This window comes from Zea mays, chromosome 9 (genome assembly GCF_902167145.1).
Source record: "Zea mays cultivar B73 chromosome 9, Zm-B73-REFERENCE-NAM-5.0, whole genome shotgun sequence".
NCBI lineage: Eukaryota > Viridiplantae > Streptophyta > Magnoliopsida > Poales > Poaceae > Zea > Zea mays.
Window position 1 is genome coordinate 161,258,534 of NC_050104.1, and position 27,947 is coordinate 161,286,480.

Below are 27,947 nucleotides of genomic sequence, written 5' to 3' on the forward strand. Positions count from 1 at the left end.
AACAACTTCTTTATCTTCAGACATCTTCGAAAATGCTGAGAAAGTGCTCTCGAAACCGAAGCTTAAAAATTTAAAAAGCCAAACAAGTATTGTTGCGCAAGGGCTAAAGGTCGAATGAGCAAGAGCAGATGGCAAGAAAGCGTGTCAAATGAACTCGTGGTGAGCTCTTATTTATACACCTAGTGCGTTGAAAACTGGAGGGTCCTGCTTGTCAATGACTGTTGCTATTCTAGCAAAGGGAAAATGTTTTTTCGGACCTTCGGCTTAAGGCCTTCGTCCATGTCGCAATATGAATTTATCATTCTAGCAAATTAATATTGCGAGGGGCTACTGTTGGGGGCCTTCGGCTTCCGAAGGTCCTCAAAAACATAATTTGATAATGTTTCCCAAGTGAAATATGTGAGCAGGTATCTTCGGAATCGGATCATGAGTATACAAGAGCACAGTCAGAACGAAGCCTGAACGAGACGAAAGATGATTATGACGAAGGTCTAGATAATCACGAAGCTGTGTGCAGAAAATCTTCGGCATGATAGCAGAAAAGGGGAACCGACTTAAAGATGAAAATGCAAATTAGACCTCGAAGAATTACTATAGAGTTATTAGCAACTGTAAGGGGCATGAATGTAATTGTACATGAGTTGCGTCCCTTGCCTATAAATAGATGAACAGTACTCCCGTACTATTCACACTGACTTGGCATTCGCTTTTTGCATCATGCCTGTACCCTTACTTTCCGTCAAATCGAAGGTACATTTGTAAATTGTTATTCTGGATAGGGTAATGCAAATAAAAATAAGTTGATAATAATGTTTATGTTAAATATTCGTATTTCGTATACGAATCTTTCCTTATCATTTATTGTGTTTACGAAGGTTTTTCCTTCACAACCTTCGTCCGAAATTCATTATATCCGAAGGGACATAATGTCTTGAAGGACGAAGGACTTTAATATTTAACATTTTTTGTGTTGCCTTGTTCTTAACTCTTAGCATTTGAGAACAAGTCTCCAACAGATGTGCTCTCCGAACATGTGGTTCATGCACCTTTGGTATGTCGCACCTGCATTCCTCAAGCCAAATGGTATAGTAGTATAACAATACATGCAAAAAGGTGTGATGAAAGAAGTCGCGAGCTGGTCGGACTCTTTCATCTTGATTTGATGATAACCTGAATAGGCGTCGAGGAATGACATGGTTTCGCACCCAGCAGTGGAGTCCACAATTTGATCGATGCGAGGCAGAGGGTAGGGAACCTTCGGACATGCTTTATTCAACCCGGTGTAGTCGACGCACATCCTCCATTTCCCACCTTTCTTTTTCACAAGCACAGGGTTAGCTAACCATTCGGGATGGAATACCTCTTTGATGAACCCTGCGGCCATTAGCTTGTGGATCTCCTCACCTATGGCTTTGCGCTTTTCTTCGTCGAAACGTCGCAGGTGTTGCTTCACGGGTCGGGCTCCGGCTCGGATGTCCAGCGAGTGCTCGGCGACATCCCTCGGTATGTCGGGCATGTCCGAGGGACTCCACGCAAAAATCTCGGCGTTTGCACGAAGAAAGTTGACGAGCACTGCTTCCTATTTGGGGTCGAGCTCAGAGCCGATCCGGACCTTCTTGTCGGCGTCGTTGCTGGGGTCGAGAGGGACAGACTTAACCGCCTCGGCCGGTTCGAAGTTGCCGACGTGGTGCTTCGCATCAGGCACCTCCTTGGAGAGGCACTCTAGGTCGGCGATGAGGGCCTCGGACTTGGCGAGGGCCTCAGCGTACTCCACGCATTCCACGTCGCATTCGTACACGTGGCGGTACGTGGAGCCGACGGTGATGACCCCGTTGGGGCCTGACATATTGAGCTTGAGGTATGTGTAGTTGGGGACGACCATGAACTTGGCGTAGCACGGTCTCCCCAGCACCGCGTGGTAGGTCCCTCGGTACCCAACCACCTCGAACGTGAGGGTTTCTCTGCGGAAGTTGGAGGGAGTCCCGAAACAGACGGGCAAATCAAGTTGCCCAAGGGGCTGGACACGCTTTCCGGGGACGATCTCGTGAAAGGGCGCCACACCGGCCTGGATCGTGGACAGATCGATCTCCAAGAGCCCGAGGGTCACGGCGTATATGATATTGAGGCTGCTGCCTTCGTCCATGAGGACCTTGGTGAGCCTAGCGTTGTCGATAACAGGATCAACAACGAGCGGGTACCTTCCTGGGCTCGGCACGCAGTCGGGGTGGTCGCCTTGGTCGAAGGTGATGGGCTTGTCGAACTAGTCTAGGTAGACTGGCGCCGCCACCTTCACCAAGCAGACCTCCCGACGCTCCTGCTTGCGGTGCCGAGCCGAGGCGTTCGCCACTTGCCCACCGTAGATCATGAAGTAGTCGTGGACCTCGAGGAACTCCTCTTCCTTGTCGCCCTCTTTCTTGTTGTTGTCTTGGCCTTTGCCATCTCCCGCCAGGGGCCCGACCTTATGGAAGTAGCGCCGAAGCATGATGCATTCCTCAAGGGTGTGCTTGACGGGACCCTGGTGGTAGGGGCACGACTCCTTGAGCATCTTGTCGAACAGGTTGGCCCCTCCGAGAGGCTTCCGAGGGTTCCTGTGCTCGGCAGCAGCGACAAGATCTGCGTCAGCGGCGTCGCGCTTTGCTTGCGACTTCTTCTTGGCCTTCTTCTTCGTGCCCCGCTGGGCGGACGCCTCGGGGACGTCTTCCTGCTGCCTTCCCTGAGGCTGCTTGTCCTTCCAGAAGATGGCCTCGACCGCCTCCTGACCAGAGGCGAACTTGGTGGCGATGTCCATCAATTCGCTCGCCTTGGTAGGAGTCTTGCGCCCCAGTTTGCTCACCAGGTCGCGGCAAGTGGTGCCGGCGAGGAACGCCCCGATAACATCCGAGTCGGTGATGTTGGGCAGCTCGGTGCGCTGCTTCGAAAACCGTCGGATGTACTCGCGCAAGGATTCCCCTGGTTGCTGGCGGCAGCTTCGGAGATCCCATGAGTTCCCAGGGCGCACGTATGTGCCCTAGAAATTTCCAGTGAATGCCTTGACCAGGTCGTCCCAGTTGGAGATCTGCGCAAGAGGCAGATGCTCCAGCCAGGCCCGGGTGGCGTCGGAGAGGAACATGGGGAGGTTGCGGATGATGAGGTTGTCGTCGTCCGTCCCTCCTAGCTAGTAGGCCAGCCGGTAGTCCGCAAGCCACAACTCCGGCCTCGTTTCTCCCGAGTACTTGGTGATGGTAGTCGGGGGCTGGAACCGGGTCGGGAACGGCGCCCGTCGTATGGCCTGGCTGAAGGCTTGCAGACCTGGTGGTTCGGGCGAGGGACTTCGATCCTCCTCACTGTCGTAGCGTCCTCCATGCCTGGGGTGGTAGCCTCGGCACACCTTCTCGTCGAGGCGGGCTCGACGGTCGTGGCGATGGTGCTCGTTGTCCAGGCGATCCGGGGCTGTGGGCGTCCCGTCCCGCGTGCGCCCGGTGTGGACCGATGCCTCCCGCATGAGTCGGGAAGTCGTTGCGTGATACTCCGAGGGGCGCCCTTGCCTTCAGGAGGCAGAGCTCTCGGCCCGTCGGACCGCGGCATCCTCCAGGAGATTATTGAGTTCTCCCTGGATACGCCGCCCCTTGGTGGTGGATGGCTCCGGCATTGCTCAGAGTAGTACTGCCGCTGCAGCTAGATTCCGGCCGACCTCGCTGGAGGTCGGGGGCAGCCTTGCCCTGGCATCGTCAATGATACGGCGCTGGACGTCCTGGGCCCGACGACGCGATTCTCCGGCGAGTGCTCGGCCTACCCACTCCTGCTCGCTGTTTTGCCGGAGCTGCACAAGTTGCCGTGCTTCCTCGTCGAGCTTAGCCTGCATCTCGTGGATTTGCTCAAGCTGTGTGTCCTGACCCCCGCAGGGACTAGGACCACAGCTAGCTCCCGCAGGATGTCAACGCGAGGCGCATGCCTAGGGGGGTCGTCATCCTCCGGCATACCAAGGTGGTTGCCTTCGTCGTGACCCCCTAGATCGACGTGGAAACATTCGCGACTTGGGTCACAACCCTCGTCGTCAAGGCTCTTGATCGATGGACGGTGGCGAAGTCGCGTCGGGGACGGAATGCACCGTCATCTCAGGTACGAGGTTGACGTCCAGCAAGTCCTTCTCGAGAGTGCTGGCGTCATCAGCCCGCTTGGGGTTGGCATGATGCGGAGAAGCGACGCCCGTCGTTGTCTCAGGCGCGAGGACAACGCCCGACATGTCCCCCGCTGGGGTGCCGGTGTCGTCGACTCGCTCTGGAGCGACAATCGACGAGGTGCTGCCTCCTGCCTGGCCACGGTTGCCCTGTCTCCTCCTCCTGTAGCGAGGAGGGTGTCAAGGCAAACCCGGACGCAGCTCTTCCGCCACGGGGGGAAGACGTCGTCGAGTTCGCCGCTGTCGGGCGAGTTGACGACCGTCGTTGTCGCTGTCGTGCTGAGGGGGGAGGATTACCATGTCGTAGCTGCCGTCGAGGGACATGAACTCGAGACTCCCGAAGCGGAGCAGCGTGCCGGGCTGAAGAGGTTGCTGAAGACTACCCATCTGGAACTCAATGGGAAGGTGTTCGTTAACACGCAGCAGACCCCTACCTGGCGCGCCAACTGTCGGCGTCTCGGACCCCGGGGGACCCTCGACCGGGCCGACCAGTGAATTTAACGCTGCGTGTCCCTGCCCATGGGTTGGCGCAAGATGGAACACAAGAGGGACAATGTATTATCCCACGCCGGGGGGTGCTCGTAGCAGGGGTTACAAGCGTCGCGCGCGCGCGCGAGAGAGGGCCTGTTCGTTTGCCCGTTCCCCCGCGCGACCTCCGACCCTCCCGCAGGAAGGGCTTGGACCTCCCTTTTATAGATGCAAGGAGAGGGTCCAGATGTACAATGGAGGATGTAGCAATGCGCTAACGTGTCCGGCAGAGGAGCGCCTGAGCCCTGTAGAAGCACAACTGGTGGTGCGATTGGGATCCTGCTGACGTCTCCTTGCTTCCGTAGGGGGCTGAGAACCACCTACGTCATGGACGCACGCGGGGAACCATCATTACCCGTTTTACCTGGGCGAGCCAGATGGGACGCCGGTCTTGTTCCCTCGTAGCCTGAGCTAGCTAGGGGTAGGGTAATGATGTATCCCCTGTGGCGCGGTCGGTCCGAGCCCAAGGTCAGGTGAGGCAGAGACTTCTCCCGAGGCCGAGACCGGGGTCGGGCGAGGACGCGATTCCTCCTGAGGCCGAGCCACGGGGTCGGGCGAGGCGGAGACCTCCTCCTGAGACCGAGGCCTAAGGTCGGGCGAGGCGGAGCTTCCTGTTGCGCCCGAGGTTGAACTCGGCAGTCGGAGCGGGGCGAGCGGCGCTGTTTTCCTGTCGGGTCGGTCAGTGAAAGGGCGAAGTGACTGCGGTCACTTCGACCTTGCCGACTGAGACGCGCGTGTCAGGATAAGGTGCGAGGCGATCGCCGCATTGAATGCGTCTGCGATACGGTCAATTGGTGAGGTGATTTGGCCAAGGTTGCTTCACAACGAAGCCTGCCCGAGCTGGGCTTCGGGCGAGCCGAGGGTGCGCCCACTGCCTGTGGAGGCACTCGGGCGAGGCGTGAATTCGTCTGGGACTACAGTTCCGGCCCGAGGCTGGGCTCGGGCGAGATCGCGTCCCGTGGGTAGACGAAGCCTTGACTTGAACCGCGCCCATCAGTCTTTGCTGTTTGTGCTGATGGTGCTTACCCGCTATGATTAGGAGTGTTGGGGGTACCCCTAATTATGGTACCCGACAATGATATTATATGTTCCCGTTGCAACGCACGGGCATTAACATAGTTTAGTAACATGATATAAAGAACTGTTGAGATAGGTTTTTTTGTTAATATTTCCCTAAACAAAAATATAGGATGAATTTTAGATAACTAGTGCGGATGAAAATTGCTTTCAATTGCTTGGTTGGGGATATCTATACTATACTTAAAGCACCAGTTTCAACAGTCGTCATGTGTCATTTTTTTACAAATAACCCCTCACAACTATTTCAAATTAATCTGCTGCACATCTATAAATATCAAACGACGCCCGACATGGGCTAGATGCACGCGGGTCACAACTATGACACATACACGTCATGTCGGCCTGCTAACTGTGTCAGGCCAGCCCGTTAGCCCGTCGATCCATTTAATTAAATCAGCGTAACGACGCCCGACACGGGCTAGATGCACGCGGGCCACAACTATGGCACAGGCATGTCATGCCGGCCTCCTAATTGTGTCGGGCCAGCCCGTTAGCCCGTCGATCCATTTAATTAAATCAGCGTAAAATGTTAAAAAACGGTGCAGGAGATGGGGTCCGAACCCATGCCCTGATGGGAGAAGGGCGGGAGACACTGGGTGAAACTGTCTAACCAGTAGAACATCACGCTAAGATGTTTTTAATATTGAATATAAATTGTATATATGTATATACGTTTTTTTGTAAAATAAAAAAATAATCGTGTCGGGCCGGGCCAGCACTACGGGCAGAGGCTACAACCCAAGCACGACACAACGTTCTTTGCTCTTGCAAGCATTAGGTCGTTTCTGAGACCACATTGGCGTAATGGACTACATGGTGTTTGAGGTTGCTGAATTGGATGGAGCAGCAATGATTTGTCACACTAACAGCAAAATGAAAGGTTATTTGTTGGTTTTAAACGTTAGTAATTGCTACGAAGTAGCGTAATTTATATGGAGCGCATTTAGTTTTTATTGATGTCTGACTTTAGCAATCACTCCATATTTTGATCTATCTTTTTATAAGTTTGACTTCATGGAACTTATTTTATAAACTTGATCTCACAAACTTTCTCTTATTTGGTCTCTGTATGATGGAATTATATCATTTTATAATATCTGTTCATTCAGTCAATCGTTGTGAACTCTCTTATAATCGCTCACTTCATTGACCGTGTTGTACCAAAACATATTTGCATGGAGTAAACAATAACATCAGTTAGCCAAATCAAAAAATATATTATACAGAGAGCGAAGACAATCAATAAAAAATCTTGAAATTTTTTAACGATAGTTTACGTGGGTATTGTTGTAAGCCGTCGCAACGCACGGGCAACCGACTAGTAATTTTAAAAAGGCCAGTTATGTGGATACACTCGTAAAAAAAAACTCCAGTCCGGAGTTCCCACTCTCCAGACAAGCAGACAAGCAGTCACGAGTCACGACTCACAGCAACTGAAAACTAAAGAAACCGCTGGCGGACGCCCACCAAACCAAAAAAAAAAACAAAAAACAAAAAACCAAAAAACCCCACGCCTTTCCTCGCCGGCGAAGGAGAAGCCGCAGCGCTGCTCCCACGCCCCCTAGGAGCGCGTGCCTCCATTCCATGTGCGCCCGCCCACCGGAGGTGCGTCCCCAACCACCCCTTCTTCCTGCGTTTCCCGGGCGGCGGAGAGTCGGGGCTAGGGTTTTGGCCGGCCTCGCCGTCCCGGGTGGACCCCCCAGACACGAAATCCGCTTAGTGCTTGCGCCGGCGCCCGCGGCCTCCTATTAGGGTTTTACTTTAACCCCATTTTGGTCTTGGGATCGCCAGCGCGCGCCTGTCTGCCGTTCTCCTGTTTCCGCCTGCGCTGAGCGTGAATGGTTGTAATAAGCCATGGCTGGAGGCTGCCTGGGTTCGGGAGCCTTGGTTACTGGAACAGATAGTCTTCTTGCAAACCAATCTCCGGCTCAATTCATTAGTCCATGCGATATTTGGTTGCTGGGTACGATTTCGGTGGTCCGGATCATCTGTCACAGCAAAGGTGCAAAGAGTGGCAATTAATTACAATGGCATTGCCATACATTTGTGTTAGTCATGCATAAAACGTATTGGCTATCGGCTCTGGACTTCTAAGGTTAGCATCCACATCATGTGATTGTTGGTACCTGCAACTTTTCCTGTAATTGGAATATATTATTCTGTGTGTTCAGTTACCTCTGACATATTCTGCTCTCATGTAAGATCTCCCCCTTCCATGTCGCTGTGACTGTTCATTTGTCTCATGTTTTTTTTAAAGATAAATATGTCATTCACGCTTTACTGTTGATCTGATATTCCTGTACTCATGCATATCCACTGTAGGGCTTGTTCGTCTTGAGCCATGTGGATTGGGTAGGATTGAGTAGGTTTAAATCCATAACAAGTCAAAATACATCTCAATCCCACTCAAGTGCTCAACCCACTTCAATCCATATGGATTGGGAATAACTGAACAAGGTCTTAGTCTAGATTGCAAATAGGCGCCAGTCGTTGATCTGATGGCAAATGAGATAATTGTGGGATACTCTGATTTCTTCTACAGGATAACCTTTGATCATTTCGTTTGCTGGACATTGGATCAACTGGTGCTGTTATACATAGAAAGGATTTCATTTTAAATTCTCATCTATATTTGGTGGTGCCATAATCATTTTTCCACTAGCGTTTGGCAATAATGTCGGAGAGCGAGTTAGCAGTAATAAAACCAGAGGTTCAATTCCCTGCACCCTTCTTAGCTGCAACTCCGCTCTGTTAATTCATCCTATGTTGAGTTTATTGGTGGTGAACTATAATAGGTGTTGAAGACATATATCTGGCTTCAGTGCTTTGATGGTTCCATACAACAAGTGGAGGAGGAGGTTGCAATGTTCTGCCCCATGATATGTCAGGAAATTGTGAAAAATGGCACAGGGTCATCAAAAAATCATGCTATTGCTCTCCCGGAAAGAGTTAATCCAGCCAATTTGAGTTTGATTCTTGACTACTGTCGATTTCATCAGATCACTGGGCGTTCAAACATGGTATGCTACAATTTTAATTTTCTGTTAGAGTATCTGTGTATATGGGCCTGACCCACTAGGGTTCTATATATACTTGTGGGTTCTATATATACTTGTACCCCTGTAGCTAGGGTTTCACTGTATTGTACACTATTACATGGTACCAGAGCTTTAGGTTTTCTTTCCCTCCCTCTCTACAGCCGCCCCCGCCCCCAACCCTTCTCCAGCCCGTCGCCGCCGCCGGCTGCACCCGCCGCGCGCGCTCCCGCCGCTGCCCGCTCCTGCTTCTGCACACGTGCCGGCCGCTGCCTCCCCCACCCATTCCTCCAGCCGCCGCCCCCACCCATTCCTCCAGCCGCCGTCGCCCCCTCCCTTCTCCTCAGCCGCCGGCGAGCCCTTCCCCCCTTCCTCTCTCCTACCGAGCAACACTTGCCGCGCCTCTGGCGACCGGCGCGCCGCCGGGCTTTCCCGCGCCCACGGCGACCTATTCCCCGCGGTCGGCGTGCCGCTGGACCTCGCCGTCCCTCCGGCGACCCTCCCCTTGGCTGCAGCAGCGCCGCCGAGCCTCGCCGCCCCTCCGGTGACCTTCTCCCCTGCGCCCGGCGTGCCGCCGGGCCCCGCCGCCCCTCCGGTGACCCTCTACTCTGCGGCAGGAGCGCTGCCGAGCACCGCAGCGTCTCTGGCGGCCCTCCCCTCTGTGGCCAGCGCGCTGCCAACAGTTGCCCCCCTGTGCGCCCCATCGCCGCTCCCGGCACGCCGCCGGGGCACGCCTTCGTCATCACCCCTGCGCTGCCCCCACTACCGAGCCACCTCCGCCCGCGCCGACCCTAGCCCCGACGGGTCTCGGTCGGCTCCTGTGCTCTCCCTACCGGATGCCGCCCTGCTTCACTCCCAGCTGCTGGTGCCGGGTTTTCCACATGTCCCTCTCGACACGACTGGCGGGGCCCCCGTGCGTGGCTGCTCCGTGCCGACGACTGTCTACAGCCAACTGTCCGCCATCACCTCATCCCTGCGCGCTCCTTCGGATGACGCTGCTGCCCTTCTCGCCGCCACCCGGGCAGCCGTTACGGCAGCTCGCCAGCGGGCCCAGGACGCCGCCCGTGCTCTTGAGCAGGAGCAGGCGGTTGTCGACGCCATCGAGCGCCAGTACGCTGAGACCTACCACCGTCTCGCCGACAAGGGCGTGTCAGATGGCTCCCCCACGTCCACTCGCCACAACGCCGACACCTTCGAGCCCACGCCCGCCCCGGCCTCAACCCTTCGCGCTTCTCTTCACGCTCAGGCGGCGGCCCTCACCAGCATCCGGGCAACCGTCATCGACGTTCTTGCGCCGGACTCCACTCAGTACCCCTGGTGGCGCGACCAGGTCCTGCAGACCCCCCGCCGCTACGCCCTCGCCGACCACATCCTCTCAGCGGTCCCTGACCCGTCCGAGGATTGGCTTCTGATGGACGAGGTGGTGCTTTCCTGGATCCATGGCACCCTCACGACCGAACTTCAGGACATCGTTCGCGTGGCAGACGATACTGCTCACCGGATCTAGGGTGCCCTCGAGGCTCAGTTTCTTGGCCACCGCCAGACTCGGATCCTGTACCTCGAGACCGCCTTCCGTCAGCTTGCTCAGGGCAATCTCTCTGGGGACGAGTACTGCCGTCAGATGAAGACGATGGCGGACACTCCGCACCCTCGGGGCCCCCCATCACCGACGAGTGCCTCGTGCTCAACCCCCTCCGTGGCTTGAGCCCTCGCTTCGATCGTGTGACGCCCATTCTTACTCGCATGAAGCCCTTTCCAACCTTTGCGGAGACCAAGAACGATCTGCTTCTCGAGGAGCTTCACCTCTCCGCCACTGCGACCACCGCTCCCGCCACGACGCTCTACAGCGCTCCTCGGGCTTCCCCCTCTGCCTCCGGGGGGGGGGGGGGTTCCTCTTCACCGCACTTCGGCCCCCGCCGCCTGGAGCTCTTCGGTAGCCTACTGGCTCGGGGGGGGGGAGTCGTGGTCGCAAGAGTGGACACAGTGGCACGACGGGTGGCCGAGGCAGCTCTCTGGGTGGTTCCCAGTGACCATCTTTCTACAACCTGTGGACTGGCACCATCCACATGTGGCCCGGGCCGTCCACGGGTGCCTCGGCCCCTCGCCCCACCACCCCTCAGCCGGTCTTCTTTGCCGCTCCACCTTCGGCAGCGCCCTCCGCACCTCCCCAGCCTCAGCAGGGGCTCCTTCCCCTTCCGGGGCCTCCGGCCCAGCCCGTGTGGGGGCCCTGGACTAATGGGTGGGACACGTAGTCTCTTGCCAACTCCTCCACGATGACGCTGGCCCCACCCACCTCGATCTCTGACTTGGTGGTTGACTCCGGTGCCTCCTACCACACCACCCCGGACGCAGGTATTCTGTCTTCCACCTCCCCCACCCTTCCCTTCCTTCTTCCATCGTGGTTGGAAACGACTCTGCCCTTCCCGTCACCTCCGTAGGTGACGCGGTCCTTCCCGGTCCTTTCCGTTTATCCAACGTTCTTGTTGCCCCCACATCATTCAAAATCTTCTTTCCGTCTGTCAGTTCACTACTGACAACTCTTGTTCCATGGAGTTTGACCCGTTTGGTCTTTCTGTGAGGGATCTTGCCACCAGAACCCTTCTCGCTCAGTGTGACAGCCGCGGGCCGCTCTACACACTTCGCATGCCTGCTTCCACTACATCGACCTCTGCCCCACCTGTTCTTGCAGCGGTCGCCTCTTCTATGATTTGGCATCGTAGCCTCGGTCACCCCGGTCGCGATGTGATGTCCAAGCTCTCCAGCAGCACCTCTGGTTGATGTTGTAGGGGATCTTTTGAGCACCTCTGTCATGCTTGTCAGTTAGGTCGCCATGTTAGGCTCCCATTCCTCACCTCCTCTTCTAGAGCAGCAGACACTTTTGATCTGATACAATGTTATGCATGGACATCCCCTGTAATCAGCATTTCTGGCTATAAGTATTATTTACTCATTCTCGATGACTTCTCGCATTATATGTGGACTTTTCCTTTACGTCAGAAGTCCGACACTTATCCCACCCTGTCTCACTTCTTCGCTTGGGTCTCCACTCAGTTTGGTCGCACCATCCGGAGCATCCAGTGTGACAACGGGCGTGAGTTCTATAACAATGTGTCCCGTGACTTACTCCTCTCCTCTCTCGCGGCGTCCACCTCCGCATGTCATGCCCCTACACGTCTCCTCAGAACGACCAGGCTGAGCGTATGATCCGCACGACGAACGATGTCGTGCGCTCTCTACTTTTCCAGGCTTCCATTTCCGCTCAGTACTGGGCTGAGGCCCTCGCCACTGCCACCTACCTCCTCAACCGTCTCCCCACCAAGACGGTTGCCCAACCCACTCCTTCGCTCTCTTCGGCATCGATCCCTCTTACGACCATCTTCGTGTCTTCGGGTGCGCTTGCTACCCCAATCTCGCATCCACTGCTCCTCATAAGCTCGCCCCTTGCTCCACTCGCCGTGTCTTCCTTGGCTACTCCCCCGACCATAAGGGGTATCAGTGTCTTGACCTCACCTCCCACATAGTCCTCATCTCTCGTCACGTTGTTTTCGACGAGTCGGATTTCTTTTTTTCCTCCTCTCCCGCTGCCTCTCTCACCGAGCTCGGCGTGTTCCTCGACCTCGACCCTGTGTCCCCCACAATCGTGCCCCCCTTCCCCGCAGGTTCGTCCACTTCACCGCCTCGCGCGGCCTGCCTGCGACGCCCTCCCCCGCACAGCCACGTGCGGCCTCGGCGTTCCCTGAGTCGCCTCGTGCGGCCCTGCCTACGCCGCCCACCCCCGCATAGCCACGTGCGGCCTCGGCGTCCCCTAAGTCGCCTCGCTCGGCCCAGCCTGCGCCGCTCACCCCCGCACTGCCACGTGCGGCCTCGGCGTTCTCTACGCCGCCCTCCCCCGCACAGCTACGTGCGGCCTCGACGTCCCCTCTGTCGCCTCGCGCGGCCCCACCGTCTCCCGCACAGCCCCGTGCGACACCGACGCCTTCTGCACCATCACACACCGCTCCGTCGTCTCGCTACACCGACGCCATCCAGACGTACCAGCGCCGTGGTCGACGCGGTACCCCGGCTCGCTCTCGCGCCGAGGCCCCGACCTATCACCCTGTCTATTAGGATATGTAAATCAGGATCAATTAGAGTGATCCTGTACACAGGCTAGTTGCTATGTATAGCACCCAGGAATAGCTTCCTTGTATAGGTGATAGGATAGCCTTCTACTTATGTACCTTCCATGTATGCCTGATTGGCTCTATATATGAAAGGCTCCCCACCCACAGTGTGTGGTGATTCTCCCCTTTCCTGTTTATTCTACATGGTATCAGCTTAATCGATCCTTCCTCCCCTCCCCACCGCACCCTCTGCTGTATTGCCCCTCTCACCTAGGTCACCATGTCGACCGAGTCTGACACCAACTTCTCCTCCTCCTCCAGCACCTCGAACAACATGGGCTCCTTCCCTGCCCCTGCTGTCCTCGTTGCTCCCTATGCAACAATCAATGTCAAGAACCACATCCAAGTGATCCTGGAGCTGCAGAGGCCCAACTTCAACCAGTGGGAACCGTTCTTCACCTCTCTCTGTGGGAAATTCAGCCTCCTTTCCCACATCACAAAGGAGGCTAGTTCCGCCGACCCTGCCTGGAACATTGCTGACTTCTGCGTTCGCAGTTGGCTCCTTGGCTCTGTTGGGCCAGATGTCCTCGGCCTGGCGACGACGCCAAATCAGACCGTGCGTGCCCTCTGGCTGGCCATCAGGCGCCTCTTCGAGGCACACCATCTTCTTGGGCCACGAGTTCTACTCGATGACCCAGGGCGACTCCTCCGTCAACGACTATGCCCAGAAGATGAAGGCCACCGCCGACGCGCTTCGTGATGTCGGTCGCATCATCACCGACTCAGAGCTCGTCCTCAACTTCCTGCGCGGCCTCAACCCTCGCTTCGCCAGCACCGCCGACAACATCGCCGATTCGCACCCGCTGCCGGACTTCGCCACCACTCGCGAGAAGCTTGTCCTGAAGGAGCTCCGCCTTGCCAACGAAGGCACCGTGGCAGCCCAGACGACGTTCCATGCCGCATGCGACACTGGCTGTCGTACTGTCTCCAACACCACCGGCGGCGGCTTCACCGGCCACCAGAGCGGCTATGGTGGCGGCTCTAGCAGCAGCAGCAACGACGGGAAGGGTGGTTGCTGGAAGAAGAAGGGCAAGGGTGTCGCCCCCAAGTCTGCTGCACCGGCGGCTCCGTGGCTCTGCTACCCGCCCTGGACTGCTGGGCCGCACCAGCAGCCATGGCGTCCACCAGCGTGGGGCGGCCCTTGCGTGCTCGGGGCTCCTCCCCTGGCCCAGGCTGTCATTGACCTTCGGTCCATGGGGATAGCTGTCTTCTCCGGCGAGGTTATACCCCTCTGCCGCAGGCTTGGTTCTAGGGTAGCAGCCCTAGGCGCTTGAGAGGGTCATTGCAAGAGAGAGAGATTGGTTTGATAATGATCTTGCTTGATTTATTCCCTGCTGCCATGCGGCTTATAAATAGCCTATGGCTAACCAACTTCTCCTACAAACTCTCAACTAACTCCTACTTTCTTGGACTTATCTGCTGCTAACCAACTCTCCACAATTCTCTCATCTCAATCTTATTCTCTAGCCTTATCCCAGCTCATCTCAATCTTATTCTTTCCTTTCCTGCGGGTGCGGACTGCATGGTGGTGACTGCTCCCTATGATGCCCATGACACAGGCTCACACCGCCTTCGCCCCCGCTCAACTCTTCGGCGCCACGCACTCTGCTCCGCCTCCTCAACAGCAGCAAGGCGACTGGGATCAGGCAGGACTCATCGCTGCCCTGAACCAAATGTCGCTTCAGGGGTCCGCCTCCTGGGTGCTGGACACCGGTGCCACCTCCCACACGTCGTCCTCGGATGGTATACTCCAATCCCGACTCCCCCCTCCTGCTTCTGGCATTACTGTTGGCAACAGCTGTACCATCCCAATCACATGTCGTGGCAACTCCACTCTGTCCACTCCCACTTCCACCTTTCGCCTTACTGATGTCTTGATTGCACCAACCCTTGTCCGCAACCTTCTTTCAGTTCGTCAATTCACTCATGACAATAATTGTTTTATTGAATTTGACGCCTTTGGTTTTTCTATCAAGGACCACCAGACGGGGCGCGTGATTCTTCGCTGCAATAGTGACAGCGACCTATACACCTTCCCTTCACCATCGGTGCACCACTGCAGCCTCGCCGTTACCGCCACGCTTTGGCACCACCGCCTCGGTCACCCCGGATCCTCCAGCCTCGCCACCCTACAAAGCATGTCGGTCATTTCATGTAATAAGAGCCCCCCACCCTTTGCCATGCATGTCAGCTTGGCAAGCACGTGCGGCTACCATTTAGTCATTCTACATCTGTGACCACTGCTCCTTTTGATTTAGTTCACTGTGATGTGTGGACGTCACCTGTACTGAGCACTTCAGGATTTAAATATTATCTTGTCCTACTTGATGATTTTTCACATTACTGTTGGTCCTTCCCGCTGCGACACAAATCTGAAGTACACCGCCACATAGTCGATTTCATCGCTTATGCTCAGACACAGTTTGCCACCACACCCAAATCATTTCAAGCCGATAATGGGACTGAGTTTGTTAACACTGCCACCACCTCATACCTCGCTAGCTGTGGCATCTCGCTGCGCCTCTCGTGTCCCTACACCTCACCACAAAATGGCAAAGCTGAACGCATGCTTCGCACAACAAACAACACCATCCGCACCATGCTCCTCCATGCGTTCATGCCACCATCCTACTGGGCTGAGGCCCTCGCTACTGCCATTTTTCTCCTGAATAGGCGTCCTTCCTCCTCCATCCAAAACCAGATACCTCACCAACTCCTCCACAAACGCCTCCCGGACTACTCCTCACTTCGCATTTTAGGATGCCTTTGCTATCCGAATCTCACCGCCACCTCTCCCCACAAACTCGCCCCACGATCAGCACCCTGTGTCTTCTTAGGCTATCCCTCCTCCCACAAGGGATATCGCTGCCTTGGCATGTCCACCCGTCGCATTATCATCTCTCGCCATGTAATATTTGATGAGTCCGTGTTCCCGTTCTCGGCAGCACCTTCGGCGGCCTCCGTGCCGTCCTCACTTGATTTTCTGATGCAGGGACTATCTTCACAGTCGGCACCTGCGAGCACTGCTTGCCTGCCTGCTGTACCCACGGCTGCCCCGCCCCTGGACGAATCTCCAGACATTCATGATCTGGCCATTCTCTAGCTGGGCCCCCATGCTGCTCCTACGGGCGGGCACCCTCCCGCCGCTCCCCCTGTGGGTGGGTCTTTGTTGAGCGGTCAGCGCAGTCTACAGTAGACGCGCCCGGCTTCCTGCAGAGCAGGCTGGCCTCGTAGAGGCACCTGCAGTGCCTCCTGTTGTGCCACCTGCCACCGGCACCCCAGGCGCCCCAGCACACGCAGCAGCGCCACCTGTTGCGCCAGCAGTAGCAGCACCAACGACACATGCTGTGCAATCAGCAGCACCAGATGCTGCCCCTGGTGCCGCAGCTCCGGCTCCTCGGCCTGCATCGCGTCCTGTGACCCGATCCTAGACCGGCACACTTCGCACCGTCCACCGCTACGACTTCTTTGCATTCGCCACTTCGCCCCTTCCAGCGAACTACCGCAGCGCGCTTGCCGATCCCAATTGGCACGCTGCAATGGCGGAAGAGCACAAGGCGCTGATTGACAATGGTACTTGGCGCCTTGTGCCTCGACCACCTGGTGCGAACATCGTCACTAGCAAGTGGCTGTTCAAGCACAAGTTCAACTCCGACGGCTCCCTAGCCCGGCACATGGCGAGGTGGGTTGTTCGCGGCTTCTCCCAGCAGGCCGGCGTCGACTACGACGAGACGTTCAACCCGGTCGTCAAGCCGGCCACGATCCGCACCGTCCTTAGCATCGTCGCGTCCCGGGATTGGCCCATCCGCCAGCTCGATGTGAAGAATGCCTTTCTTCACGGCCACCTCGAGGAGACCGTCTACTGCCAGCAGCCATCCGTCTTCGTCGACCCTGCTGCCCCTGACCACATTTGTTTGCTGCAGAAGTCCTTATATGGACTCAAACAGGCTCCGCGAGCCTGGAACCAACGCTTCTCCACGTTCATCTGCAACATCGGCTTCACCGCCTCCAAGACAGACGCCTCCTTGTTTATCTACAAGGCTGGCGACGAGCTGGCCTACCTTCTCTACGTCGACGACATCATTGTCACCTCGTCGTCTTCAGCCCTATTCCAGCATGTCATCGCACGCCTCCACTCGGAGTTCGCCATGACCGACCTCGGTGATCTGCACCACTTCCTCGACATCACGGTGACTCGGGACAGCAGCGGGCTGTTCCTTTCACAGCGAAAGTACGCCGTCGATCTTCTCCAGCGCGCTGGCATGTCCGAGTGCCACCCTACTGCCACTCCTGTGGACGCCAGGGCCAAGTTGTCCGCCACAGAGGGCGCTCTGGTTGCTGACCCCTCGGAATACAGGAGCCTCGCTGGTGCACTCCAGTACCTCACCCTGACGAGGCCGGACCTCGCCTATGCTGTACAGCAGGTCTGCCTCTTCATGCATGACCCTCGCGAACCGCACCTTGCGCTGATCAAGCGTATCCTGTGGTACATCAAGGGCTCCATGTCAGCTGGTCTGCAACTGGGCTCCGGCACCATCGACCAACTCACTGCCTACTCCGATGCTGACTGGGTCGGTTACCCTGACACACGCCGCTCCACCTCCGGTTTCTGCGTCTTCCTCGGCGACAACCTGGTATCTTGGTCCCCCAAGCGCCAGACGACGGTGTCTCGCTCCAGCGCCAAGGCTGAGTATCGCGCTGTGGCTCACATTGTGGCTGAGTGCTGCTGGCTGTGTCAGCTGCTCCAGGAGCTGCACATCTCGATTCCGCTTGCCACGGTAGTCAACTGCGACAATGTGAGTGTTGTCTATATGACCGCCAACCCAGTCCATCATCGTCGCACGAAGCACATCGAGATTGACATCCACTTCGTCCGTGAGAAGGTCGCCCTAGGGCAGTTTCGAGTTCTTCATGTTCCCTCCGCCTACCAGTTCGCGGATATGATGACCAAGGGTCTACCCGTCCAGCTCTTCACTGATTTCAGGACCAGTCTGTGCGTCCGTGAGTCTCCCGCTGCGACTGCGGGCGGGTATTAGGATATGTAAATCAGGATCAATTAGAGTGATCCTGTAGACAGGCTAGTTGCTATGTATAGCACCCAGGAATAGCTTCCTTGTATAGGTGATAGCCTTCTACTTATGTACCTTCCATGTATGCCTGATTGGCTCTATATATGAAAGGCTCCCCACCCACATTGGGTGTGTGGTGATTCTCCCCTTTCCTGTTTATTCTACACTGTCGTCGTCCACCGGGATCCTCGACACATCCACCCGATGGTCACACGACGCGTGGCTGGTGTCCTTCGGCCACCTGATCGCCTGGTTCTCTCCGCGACCTCCTCTTCGGCTCTTCCGCCGGTGCCCACGATTGTCCGTAGTGCGCTTGCCGACCCACAGTGGCGGCGCGCCATGGAAGCGGAGTACGAGGCTCTCCAGGCTAACCACACTTGGGACCTGGTGCCTTCTCCCCCTGGCGCCAACGTGGTCACCGGAAAATGGATCTTCAAACTGAAGCTGCACGCCGACGAGTCCCTGGAGCGGTACAAGGCCCGTTATGTGCTCCAGGGCTTCACCCAGCGCCCTAGGGTCGACTACGACGAGACCTTAAGTCCGGTGGTCAAGCCTGCCACCATCCGGATTGTTCTGACTCTGGCACTATCTAGGGACTGGACGGTCCACCAACTCGACGTGACAAACACCTTCCTCCACGACACCCTGACGGAGACGGTCTACTGCATCCAGCCCGTTGGGTTTGTCGACAAGTCCCTCTACGGCCTCAAGCAGCCCCCCCAGGCTTGGTATAGTCGCTTCGCCACCTTGTGTTCGCAGGGTTTCGTCGAGGCCAAGTCGGACACGTCCTTGTTCATCCTCCGTCGCGGTTCGGGTACAACGTACCTCCTCTACGTCGACGACATCGTTCTCACCGCCTCCTCCCCTGAGCTTCTGCGTCGCATCATCTCTTGCCTCCAGCAGGATTTTGCGATTAAGGACCTGGGGGCGCTCCACCACTTCCTAGGGGTCACCGTCGAGCGCCGTCCCCAGGGCCTGTTCCTCCACCAGCGGAAGTACACCGTCGACATCCTTGACCGCGCTAGCATGACTGAATGCAAGCCCTGCGTGACTCCAGTGGATACGCAGGGCAAACTCTCCGCCGCCGACCCCCTGGTCGCCGATCCAACCGGCTGCCGGAGTATTGCCGGGGCTCTTCAGTACCTCATCTTCACCAGCCCGACATCGCCTACACCGTCCAACAGGTGTGCCTCCACATGCACGACCCTCGGGAGCCGCATCTCACCGCGATGAAGCGGATCCTGCGGTACTTGCGGGGCACTCTCGACTTCAGGCTCCTACGCCGGTCCTCAGCCACGGAGCTTCGCGTCTACACCGATGCCGTCTGGGCAGGATGTCTAGACACGCGTCGGTCCACCTCAGGCTACGCCGTGTTCCTCGGCAACAGCCTCGTCTCCTGGTCGTCGAAGCGCCAGCCGGTTCTCCCGCTCCAGCGCCGAGGCCGAGTACCGCGCCGTGGCCAACGGCGTGGCTAAGGCGGCTTGGCTCCGTCAGCTGCTCCACGAGCTCCAGAGTCCGCTGGCCACGAGCACCCTGGTCTTCTGCGACAATGTCAGCGCCGTCTACCTGTCCACCAACCTCGTCCAACACCAGCGCACGAAGCATGTCGAGATCGACCTTCACTTCGTCCGCAAACGGGTCGCCTGTGGAGTTGTTCGTGTTCTTCACGTCCCGACCATCTCCCAGTTCGCCGACGTCTTCACCAAGGGGCTTCCGTCGATGGTGTTCACGGAGTTTCGGTCCAGTCTCAAGTCTCAACATCTGCAGTGGCTAGAGTTTCGACTGCGGGGCGGGGGGGTGTTAGAGTATCTGTGTATATGGGCTTGGCCCACTAGGGTTCTATATATACTTGTACCCCTGTAGCTAGGGTTTCACTGTATTGTACACTATTATATTTTCCTGTAATCTTACTTGTTGAGTCTGCATAGGTTCCCATAATCTTAGTAGTTTTTCCCTCTTGTATATGCTATGCAGGAGCGGAAGTCCTTTGATGAAAAGTTTGTTAGGATAGAAACAGAAAGACTCTGCGAATTGACTTCTGCAGCCGACAGTCTACAGTTAAAGCCACTTGTTGATCTTACTGGCCGAGCGCTTGCTCGAATCATTGAAGGAAAGACACCTGAGGAAATTCGTGACATTTTCCATTTACCAGATGATTTAACAGAGGTTAGAGTGTTTTCTATAGTTTTAGATATTGATTCATTAAATACTTATTGTCAAAACTTACATCCACTCAGGAAGAGAAATTGGAGCCCCTAAAAAATATAAATGATGGTCCTGCTAGGATTCGCCTACTGAACCGGTTGTATGCCAAGAAGCGGAAAGAGCTCCAGGAGCGCCATAAGCTGAAGGTAACTTGATGGACTGTACATGTTGTGTTTATGTTAAAATCTGAAGTTCACTGTATTTCAGGATGTTCAAGTACAGAAAGAGCAAAAAGATGAGAGATCTTTGGATGAGTTACTTAGTTTTATTAATGGGGATGGAGGTATAGCTACAGTGAGTTATATTTACTATATGACTTATGTTATTCTGTTCACTTTTTGTTCCTGAAATTCTTTAGCTGGAAATATGGAAACCAATTCAAACAACGTATTTTTACCACTCAATTTTTTTTTGAAACTTGACACATCCATAGTACATACAAACATGTACTCACTCAAAAAAGTTGAGATGCAAACTCAAAGTAGAAAAAAATCGTACGAAAACGATAAATATGAGACTCATGTGGACTAAAAGACGAAACCCAGGAATTTTGTCTTTAAGTGCACATGGACATAAAAGTTGTCATTTTCATATGAAATTTTCAAATGCGAGTGTGAATTCCAACTTTTGCACATGAGTACATATTAGCATGCACTAATGATGTGTCAAATTTCATTTTTTTTAAAGAACGAAATACATTTTTTAATTGGTTTCCATGTTTCCACCTAATAGGTGGTTTTCACCACATATTTTACCTTTTGCTGAGGCCAGATGTTGGTCAATTTTACTTGCTAAGATTCTGTTCTTTTGTAACATTGGTTATCTGTTACCTTGGTTCTTGGTTGATTTCATCGTTGTTTCATGTTGAACCAAAGTCTAGAAGGCTGCAACATTTGATTGATTAATTAGTGTTTTGTTTACAACAACAACAAAGCCTTTTATCCCAAGCTAGTTGGGTAGGCTAGAGTTAAAAATCCAATAGAACCCACAAATCATGGTTCGGATATATGGATATCTGTTTTCTGCGCGCTCCCATTTAAGGCTAAATCTTTGGGTATATTCAATCCTTTCAAGTTTCAAGTCTCCTTTTACTGCCTCGTCCCATGTCAACTTCGATCTTTCTCTTCCTCTCTTCTTATTATTATCGCATCTTAGGATCCCACTACGCACTAGCGCCTCTGGAGGTTTCGTTGGACGTGTACAAACCATCTAAACTGATGTTGGACAAGTTTTTTTTTTCAATTGTTGCTACCGCTAGCCTATCACTTATACCATCATTTCGACTAGATCCCTTTTTGTATAGCCACAAATCTAATACAACATATGCATTTCTACAACACTTATCTTGTATGATGACAATTTATGTTTTGTTTAAATAAAAATATTCTTAGGCTCTATATAACCATTTGACAGGTTCAGGAGGCAGGAAAGCTACCAAGAGTAAGAAAAAGAATAAAAGGAAGGATCATGTTGAGAACCCCCCAAAAGCTGACTCTGAGCCTGTAAATGCGGTTAGATTTCCTGACTGTTTCCCCTACTGTGTGTTCTATGTAGAACATTTATTTCTTACGCGATCTATCATGGGAGTTTAGGAAGGAGCTGCTTGTGTGGTTCCGTGCAAAGTCGATAGAAGTAATGTTTCTAGACTTCCATGCCAGAATCCAGATATGCAAGATGATGCCGAGTACCCTTTTGAAGATGCTGACCTCGATGATGGACTTGATCCTGCAATGAAAGAAGAGCTTGATAGGTGAGGATATAAGATATCTCATTGCTGTATGCATGTAGACTCTTAGATTTGTTTTTCTTTTGATGTGTCAACTTGTTTTTCCTCCTTGGAAGCGAACTTTTTAGTCTGCTTTGTTCTGTGCCTACTAGTCTGTTTCTTAATTTGCAAAGCATGTAGTTGTCCCTGAAATGACAAGCCTTAGAGGTTTCTATACTCAGATGTGAAGAATTTAAGTTGAGTTCGGAATTGTTGCTTAATATTGTTTCAAATACCACGACCCATGAAACTCAATTTCAATTTTACTTGGATTGCGGCACGTGGTCATTATTTACTCTATGCATAGTGCGGTAGTGCTGTGGCCTGAAACAACGGCAAGGTTTGTTTTTAACATGCAGAGAAGTTGAGGCCTTTGCGAAGAGGTTGGATTCAGTTTGGAAGGAGTCACATATTGGTGGTAATGGTTCTGCACGGAGATTTCCTGGTATGTTTTTCCATATATCATCTCTTTGTTATGATTCTGGTACTACAGTAGTGACTAGTGAAAATTTCATAGGGGGAGTTGGGGGGGGGGGTATCTGAAAAAACTGCTGGCCTACTATGACATATTATAACTAGAAAACAAAATGTTCTTTGATTTGCATATCTCCTGCTATTACGAACTAGCATATAGTGTCACATGTACACGGCTTAGCAGTGTTTAGTCTGTTCATTGTTGTCAGATGTACCCTGTATTCCTGTGCTGTTCTTCTCTCACCAAGTTCGCCTTCCACCGGAACTTTGTGGATTAATGACAAAAAGGCTCTCTTACCAAATGACAAAAACACACTCTAGGATTAATGACAAAAAGGCTCTCTTACCAAATGATGTCAGTATAATCATTGTGTAACATGACTGGGATTGTATGTTAAAAGAATATACAAAGGAACTTTGTGTTTCATCCAGCCGTGAATGGTCCAAACTATCTTTTTTGGAGAAATCCATTGCCATATTTAATATTGTTTGGCTATTTTCAGGGTTTAATCACATGTGAGTGTTAAGCTGGTAGGATCAGAAGGCAGAAGCAGAGGAGATTTGTGGACATACAGCCTGGAAGAGAGTAAAAATACCAAACAGTCGACTTGCTCCTGTGTGTTTGATAAGGGCATGTACAACCCTGAAATCATGGATCGGTTTTGCGAAGTACAAAAGACATGTTAAGAGACTGTATACCCTGAGCCTTTGGATCATAAATGTAAGTAAGAGGCAATGTGTGTAGAATTGTGTAGAGACAGTCTCTTCGCGGAAAGAGAGCCTGTCTATTGTATTTTTTTCAATTAACCCTCAAGAGACTTCATATTGAAAGAGGTTATACATGTCAGAGCCAAGCATGCAGACATGCTATTTTGTTGGGGAGGAGGCTGCCTAGTTGGGATGAAGCTTAGCATGGTTCAAGGAAAAAGTGTAGTTTTTTTTCTTTGGAAAGGGAGGATTAGAGGTCTGTCTTGTCTGTGTTGCCAGGGAGGAGGCTGCCTAGTTGGGATGAAGCTTATAATGCAGTATATAGTGTAAAACAGTGTTTTGAATGACTATATGGCTGAACTGTTGGACACAGTTTGTATCAATGAAATTTCGTTGATTCACTGTATTGTGGTGGTGCACATAAAAAATGTCCTTTTTTTGGCTGACCTTACGTGGGTTGGAATATACTATAAGCACGTGTTCTTATTTATAATTAAGTTAAACAACATTTTATCGTATATATCAATAATAATAGAATTGGATAGATGAATGATAGAAGTTAATTTAATAGGTATTTACATGTAAAATGTTATAGAAAACAAATGAAACATTATCATTTAGAAATAATCAAAAAGGTTTTGATGGGATAAAAAATAATGATCAGCGGACAGTAGGTAGAATATACCTAAAGTCAATCATTGAGTGCAACAACAATCTTAAACGACACTTTTCCCCAAGGGCATCTAAACTGGACATGTTGGGAAACCTAACCTATAAGCAACTAATGTCAAAAACACAAAATCTAACAAAAAAAGTTGTAGCGGGTCAATGGAGGGCAAGGTGTATTATCCTCACATTTATGACATTGTCGGTTGATGTGTCAAACATATAACCATTGTTCAACTGTCAAATTTCAGCAGCTCTCCCAGTAGAGCACACTAAGTATCATTCCACAAGTTGAGAGATTCACATAAGTAATGAGGATATATTTGCTAAGATGAAGAAAATCTGGTACTCCATGCTACTGATGGTCAATTAAGAAAAATGAACACTGAGGTGTAAACTTTAAAAAATTACCATCCATGCATGAGAGGTCGAGATTCATGATGCTTCTGCAATTTACCTGATCAAGCTACAATTTAATAAATTGTATATGCTGTCGAGGCAATAATATTATGAAAGCGTAGTAAATATATGAATTTCAATCATATTATGCAACTTTGACTTTGATAGTACTAAGTGAACTACCTGTTGTTTTTTAGCTTCTCCTCATATATTTTGACGTTCAAGAACAGCCTCTCTTGCTGCAATTACCTCTACTCTGCAGAGTCCAGCCTCCTGCACAACCTTCAACTCTTTTTCTTGATCATTTTGGAAAGGAACAAGATACTCATCATTGTGCATGTTGATTATTGCTAGTCATATACATTAGTTGTAATAATATTTAGCATGAGCTGAGATGGAAATCAAATTGCTACAATATTATTCAATTACTAAGTGATAGATATCTTATATTAAATTAAATAATAGTTTACCAAAACTTTCCTTCTCATAAGGTCTGACAAATGTAGCACAATTTTTTCATATATATGAAACATGGAACACACTACTGATTACACAATTCTGCAATTTATGTAACCAAATTGTTGTTTAACAATCCGTTTTTTTGCTCGTGAGGTAGCAATATTATCAAAGCATAGTAAATGCATGAATCTCAATCATATTCTGCAACTTTGACTTTGATAGGCAAAAAAGCAAAAAGATAATTGTCGGGTACCGTAATTAGGGGTACTCCCAACACTCCTAATCATGGCTGGTAAGCACCATCAGCACAAACAACAAAGACTGATGGGCGCGGTTCAAGTCAAGGTTTCGTCTACCCACGGGACGCGATCTCGCCCGAGCCTAGCCTCGGGCCAGAACTGTAGTCCCAGACGAATTCACGCCTCGCCCGAGGGCCTCCACAGGCAGTGGGCGCACCCTCGGCTCGCCCGAAGCCTAGCTCGGGCAGGCTTCGTTGTGAAGCAACCTTGGCCAAATTGCCTCACCAACCGACCGTATCGCAGACGCATTCAATGCGGCGATCGCCTGGCACCTTATCCTGACACGCGCGTCTCAGTCAGCAAGGTCGAAGTGACCGCGGTCACTTCGCCCTTTCACTGACCGACCTGACAGGAAAACAGCGTCGCTCGCCCCGCTCCGACTGCCGTGCCACCCACCAGGGTAAGGCTGACAACAACCGAGTTCAGCCTTGGGCGCAACAGGAAGCTCCACCTCGCCCGACCTTAGGCCTCGGCCTCAGGAGGGGGTCTCCGCCTCGCCCGACCCCATGGCTCGGCCTCAGCCTTGGCCTCAGGAGAAATCACGTCCTCGCCCGACCCCGGCCTCGGCCTCGGGAGAAGTCTCCGCCTCGCCCGACCTTGGGCTCGGACCGACCGCGCCACAGGGGATACATCATTACCCTATCCCTAGCTAGCTCAGGCTACGAGGGAACAAGACCGACGTCCCATCTGGCTCGCCCCGGTAAATGGGTAATGATGGTTCCTCGCGTGCGTCCATGACGTAGGTGGTTCTCAGCCCCCTACGGAAGCAAGGAGACGTCAGCAGGATCCCAGCCGCACCACCAGCTGTGCTTCTACAGGGCTCAGGCGCTCCTCCGACGGCCACGTTATCTCGTACATAAGGCTCAAGCGCTTCTCCGGCAGCCACGTTGGCATACACACAGGGCTCAGGCACTCCACTGCCGGACACGTTAGCACATTGCTACACCCCCCATTGTACATCTGGACCCTCTCCTTACATCTATAAAAGGGAGGTCCAGACCCTTCCTGCGGGAGGGTCAGAGGTCGCGCGGAGGAACGGGCAAATGAACAGGCCCTCTCTCTCTCGCGCGACGCTTGTAACCCCTACTACGAGCACCCCCCGGCGTGGGATAATACATTGCCCCTCTTGTGTTCCATCTTGCGCCAACCCACCTGGGCAGGGACACGCAACGTCAAATTCACTGGTCGGCCCGGTCGAGGGTCCCCCGGGGTCCGAGACGCCGATAGTTGGCGCGCCAGGTAGGGGCCTGCTGCGTGTTAACGAACATCTTCCCATTGATTTCCAGATGGGTAGTCTTCAACAACCTCTTCAGCCCGGGACGCTGCTCCGCTTCGGGAGTCTCGAGTTCATGTCCCTTGACGGCAGCTACGACATGGTACTCCTCCCCCCTCAGCGCGACAGCGACTGCTGTCAGCTCGCCCGGCGGCGGCGAACTCGACGATGTCTTCCCCCCGTGGCGGAAGAGCTGCATCCAGGTTTGCCTCGACACCCTCCTTGCCGCAGGAGGAGGAGACGGGGCAACCGTGGCCAGGCAGGAGGCAGCACCTCGTTGGTTGTCGCTCCAGAGCGAGTCGACGACACCAGCACCCCAGCAGGGGACATGTCGGGCGTTGTCCTCGCGCATGAGACAACGACGGGCGTCGCTTCCCCGCATCGTGCCAACCCCAAGCGGACTGATGACACCAGCACTCTCGCGAAGGACTTGCTGGACGTCAACCTCGTACCTGAGATGATGGTGCATTCCGTCCCCGACGCGACTTCGCCACCGTCCATCGATCAAGAGGTACCGTCCGTTTTCCACCCTGTGCCTTTTAGATTCAGTTTCGATCCACCAAGCGACCCTGCTTCGGTGAGCGCTTTCATAAAGGCATACCCTAACCTTCCGGGGTACCATATGTGGTCAACCTGGGACCGACTGACGGCCGTCTCAACCTATGGGCCCCCGGGTTCCGAGGAAGAGGACGGTCCCGACTCCGGTTGGGATTTCTCCGGACTCAGTAATCCCAGTGCCGTGCGATACTTCATGATCGCATGTGACTACTGCCTCTCCGGTTGCTCTGATGATGGCCACAACCTTGACGACGAGGGTTGTGGCCCAAGTCGCGAATGTTTCCACGTCGATCTAGGGGGTCACGACGAAGGCAACCACCTTGGTATGCCGGAGGATGACGATCCCCCTGGGCCTGCGCCTCGCGTTGACATCCTGCGGGAGCTAGCTGTGGTCCCAGTCCCTGCGGGGGGTCAGGACACACAGCTCGAGCAAATCCGCGAGATGCAGGCCAAGCTCGACGAGAAAGCAGGGCAACTTGTGCAGCTCCAGCAAAACATCGAGCAGGAGTGGGCAGGCCGAGCACTCGCCGGAGAAGCGCGTTGTCGGGCCCAGGACGTCCAGCGCTGTATCGTTGACGATGCCAGGGCAAGGCTGCCCTCGGCCTCCAGCGGGGTCGGCCAGAATCTAGCTGCAGCGGCAGTACTACTCCTAGCAATGCCGGAGCCATCCACCACCGAGGGGCGGCGTATCCAGGGAGAACTCAAGAATCTCCTGGAGGATGCCGCGATCCGACGGGCCGAGAGCTCTGCCTCCTGAAGGCAAGGGCGCCCCTCGGATTATCGCGCAACGACTTCCCGACTCATGCGGGAGGCCTCGGTCCACACCGGGCGCACGCGGGACGGGATGCCCGTAGCCCCAGATCGCCTCGGCAACGAGCACCATCGCCGCGACCGTCGAGCCCGCCTCGACGAGAAGGTGCGCCGAGGCTACCACCCCAGGCGCGGAGGATGCTACGACAGTGAGGAGGATCGAAGTCCCTCGCTCGAACCACCAGGTCCGCAAGCCTTCAGCCGGGCCATACGATGGGCACCGTTCCCGACCCGGTTCTGGCCCTCGACTACCATCACCAAGTACTCGGGGGAAACGAGGCCGGAGTTGTGGCTTGCGGA

The 27,947-nt window shown here is 53.6% G+C and overlaps 1 protein-coding gene and 1 long non-coding RNA gene across 16 annotated transcripts; one reads left to right on the forward strand and one right to left on the reverse strand.

Annotated features, from left to right (window-relative positions):
- Positions 1-7,172: 7,172 nt before the first annotated feature.
- Positions 7,173-23,589, forward strand: LOC103639617 (SKP1-like protein 21). Of its 15 annotated transcripts, none has more exons than XR_004852875.1 (10): positions 7,175-7,859; positions 8,307-8,474; positions 8,560-8,784; positions 20,006-20,197; positions 20,269-20,382; positions 20,444-20,519; positions 21,650-21,747; positions 21,829-21,986; positions 22,342-22,446; positions 22,979-23,589. XR_004852875.1 is itself a non-coding variant. In XM_008662354.4 (10 exons), exons 2-10 carry the CDS (start codon positions 8,439-8,441, stop codon positions 22,993-22,995), a joined length of 1,002 nt encoding a protein of 333 aa, XP_008660576.1. In that variant the 5' UTR covers positions 7,186-7,859; positions 8,307-8,438; the 3' UTR covers positions 22,996-23,589. The 15 variants fall into 15 exon arrangements, 8 of the variants coding, with proteins under 8 accessions (XP_020399563.1, XP_020399566.1, XP_020399567.1 ...); XR_559558.4 differs by having other exon boundaries at positions 7,176-7,369; XR_004852877.1 differs by having other exon boundaries at positions 7,185-7,369; positions 21,902-21,986.
- LOC118473422 (uncharacterized) lies at positions 21,466-26,199 on the reverse strand. The gene is made up of 2 exons (XR_004852879.1): positions 24,432-26,199; positions 21,466-21,961 (listed from the first exon to the last, which is right to left on the reverse strand). It is a non-coding gene; the product is annotated as an uncharacterized lncRNA (long non-coding RNA).
- Between the last annotated feature and the right edge of the window lie 1,748 nt (positions 26,200-27,947).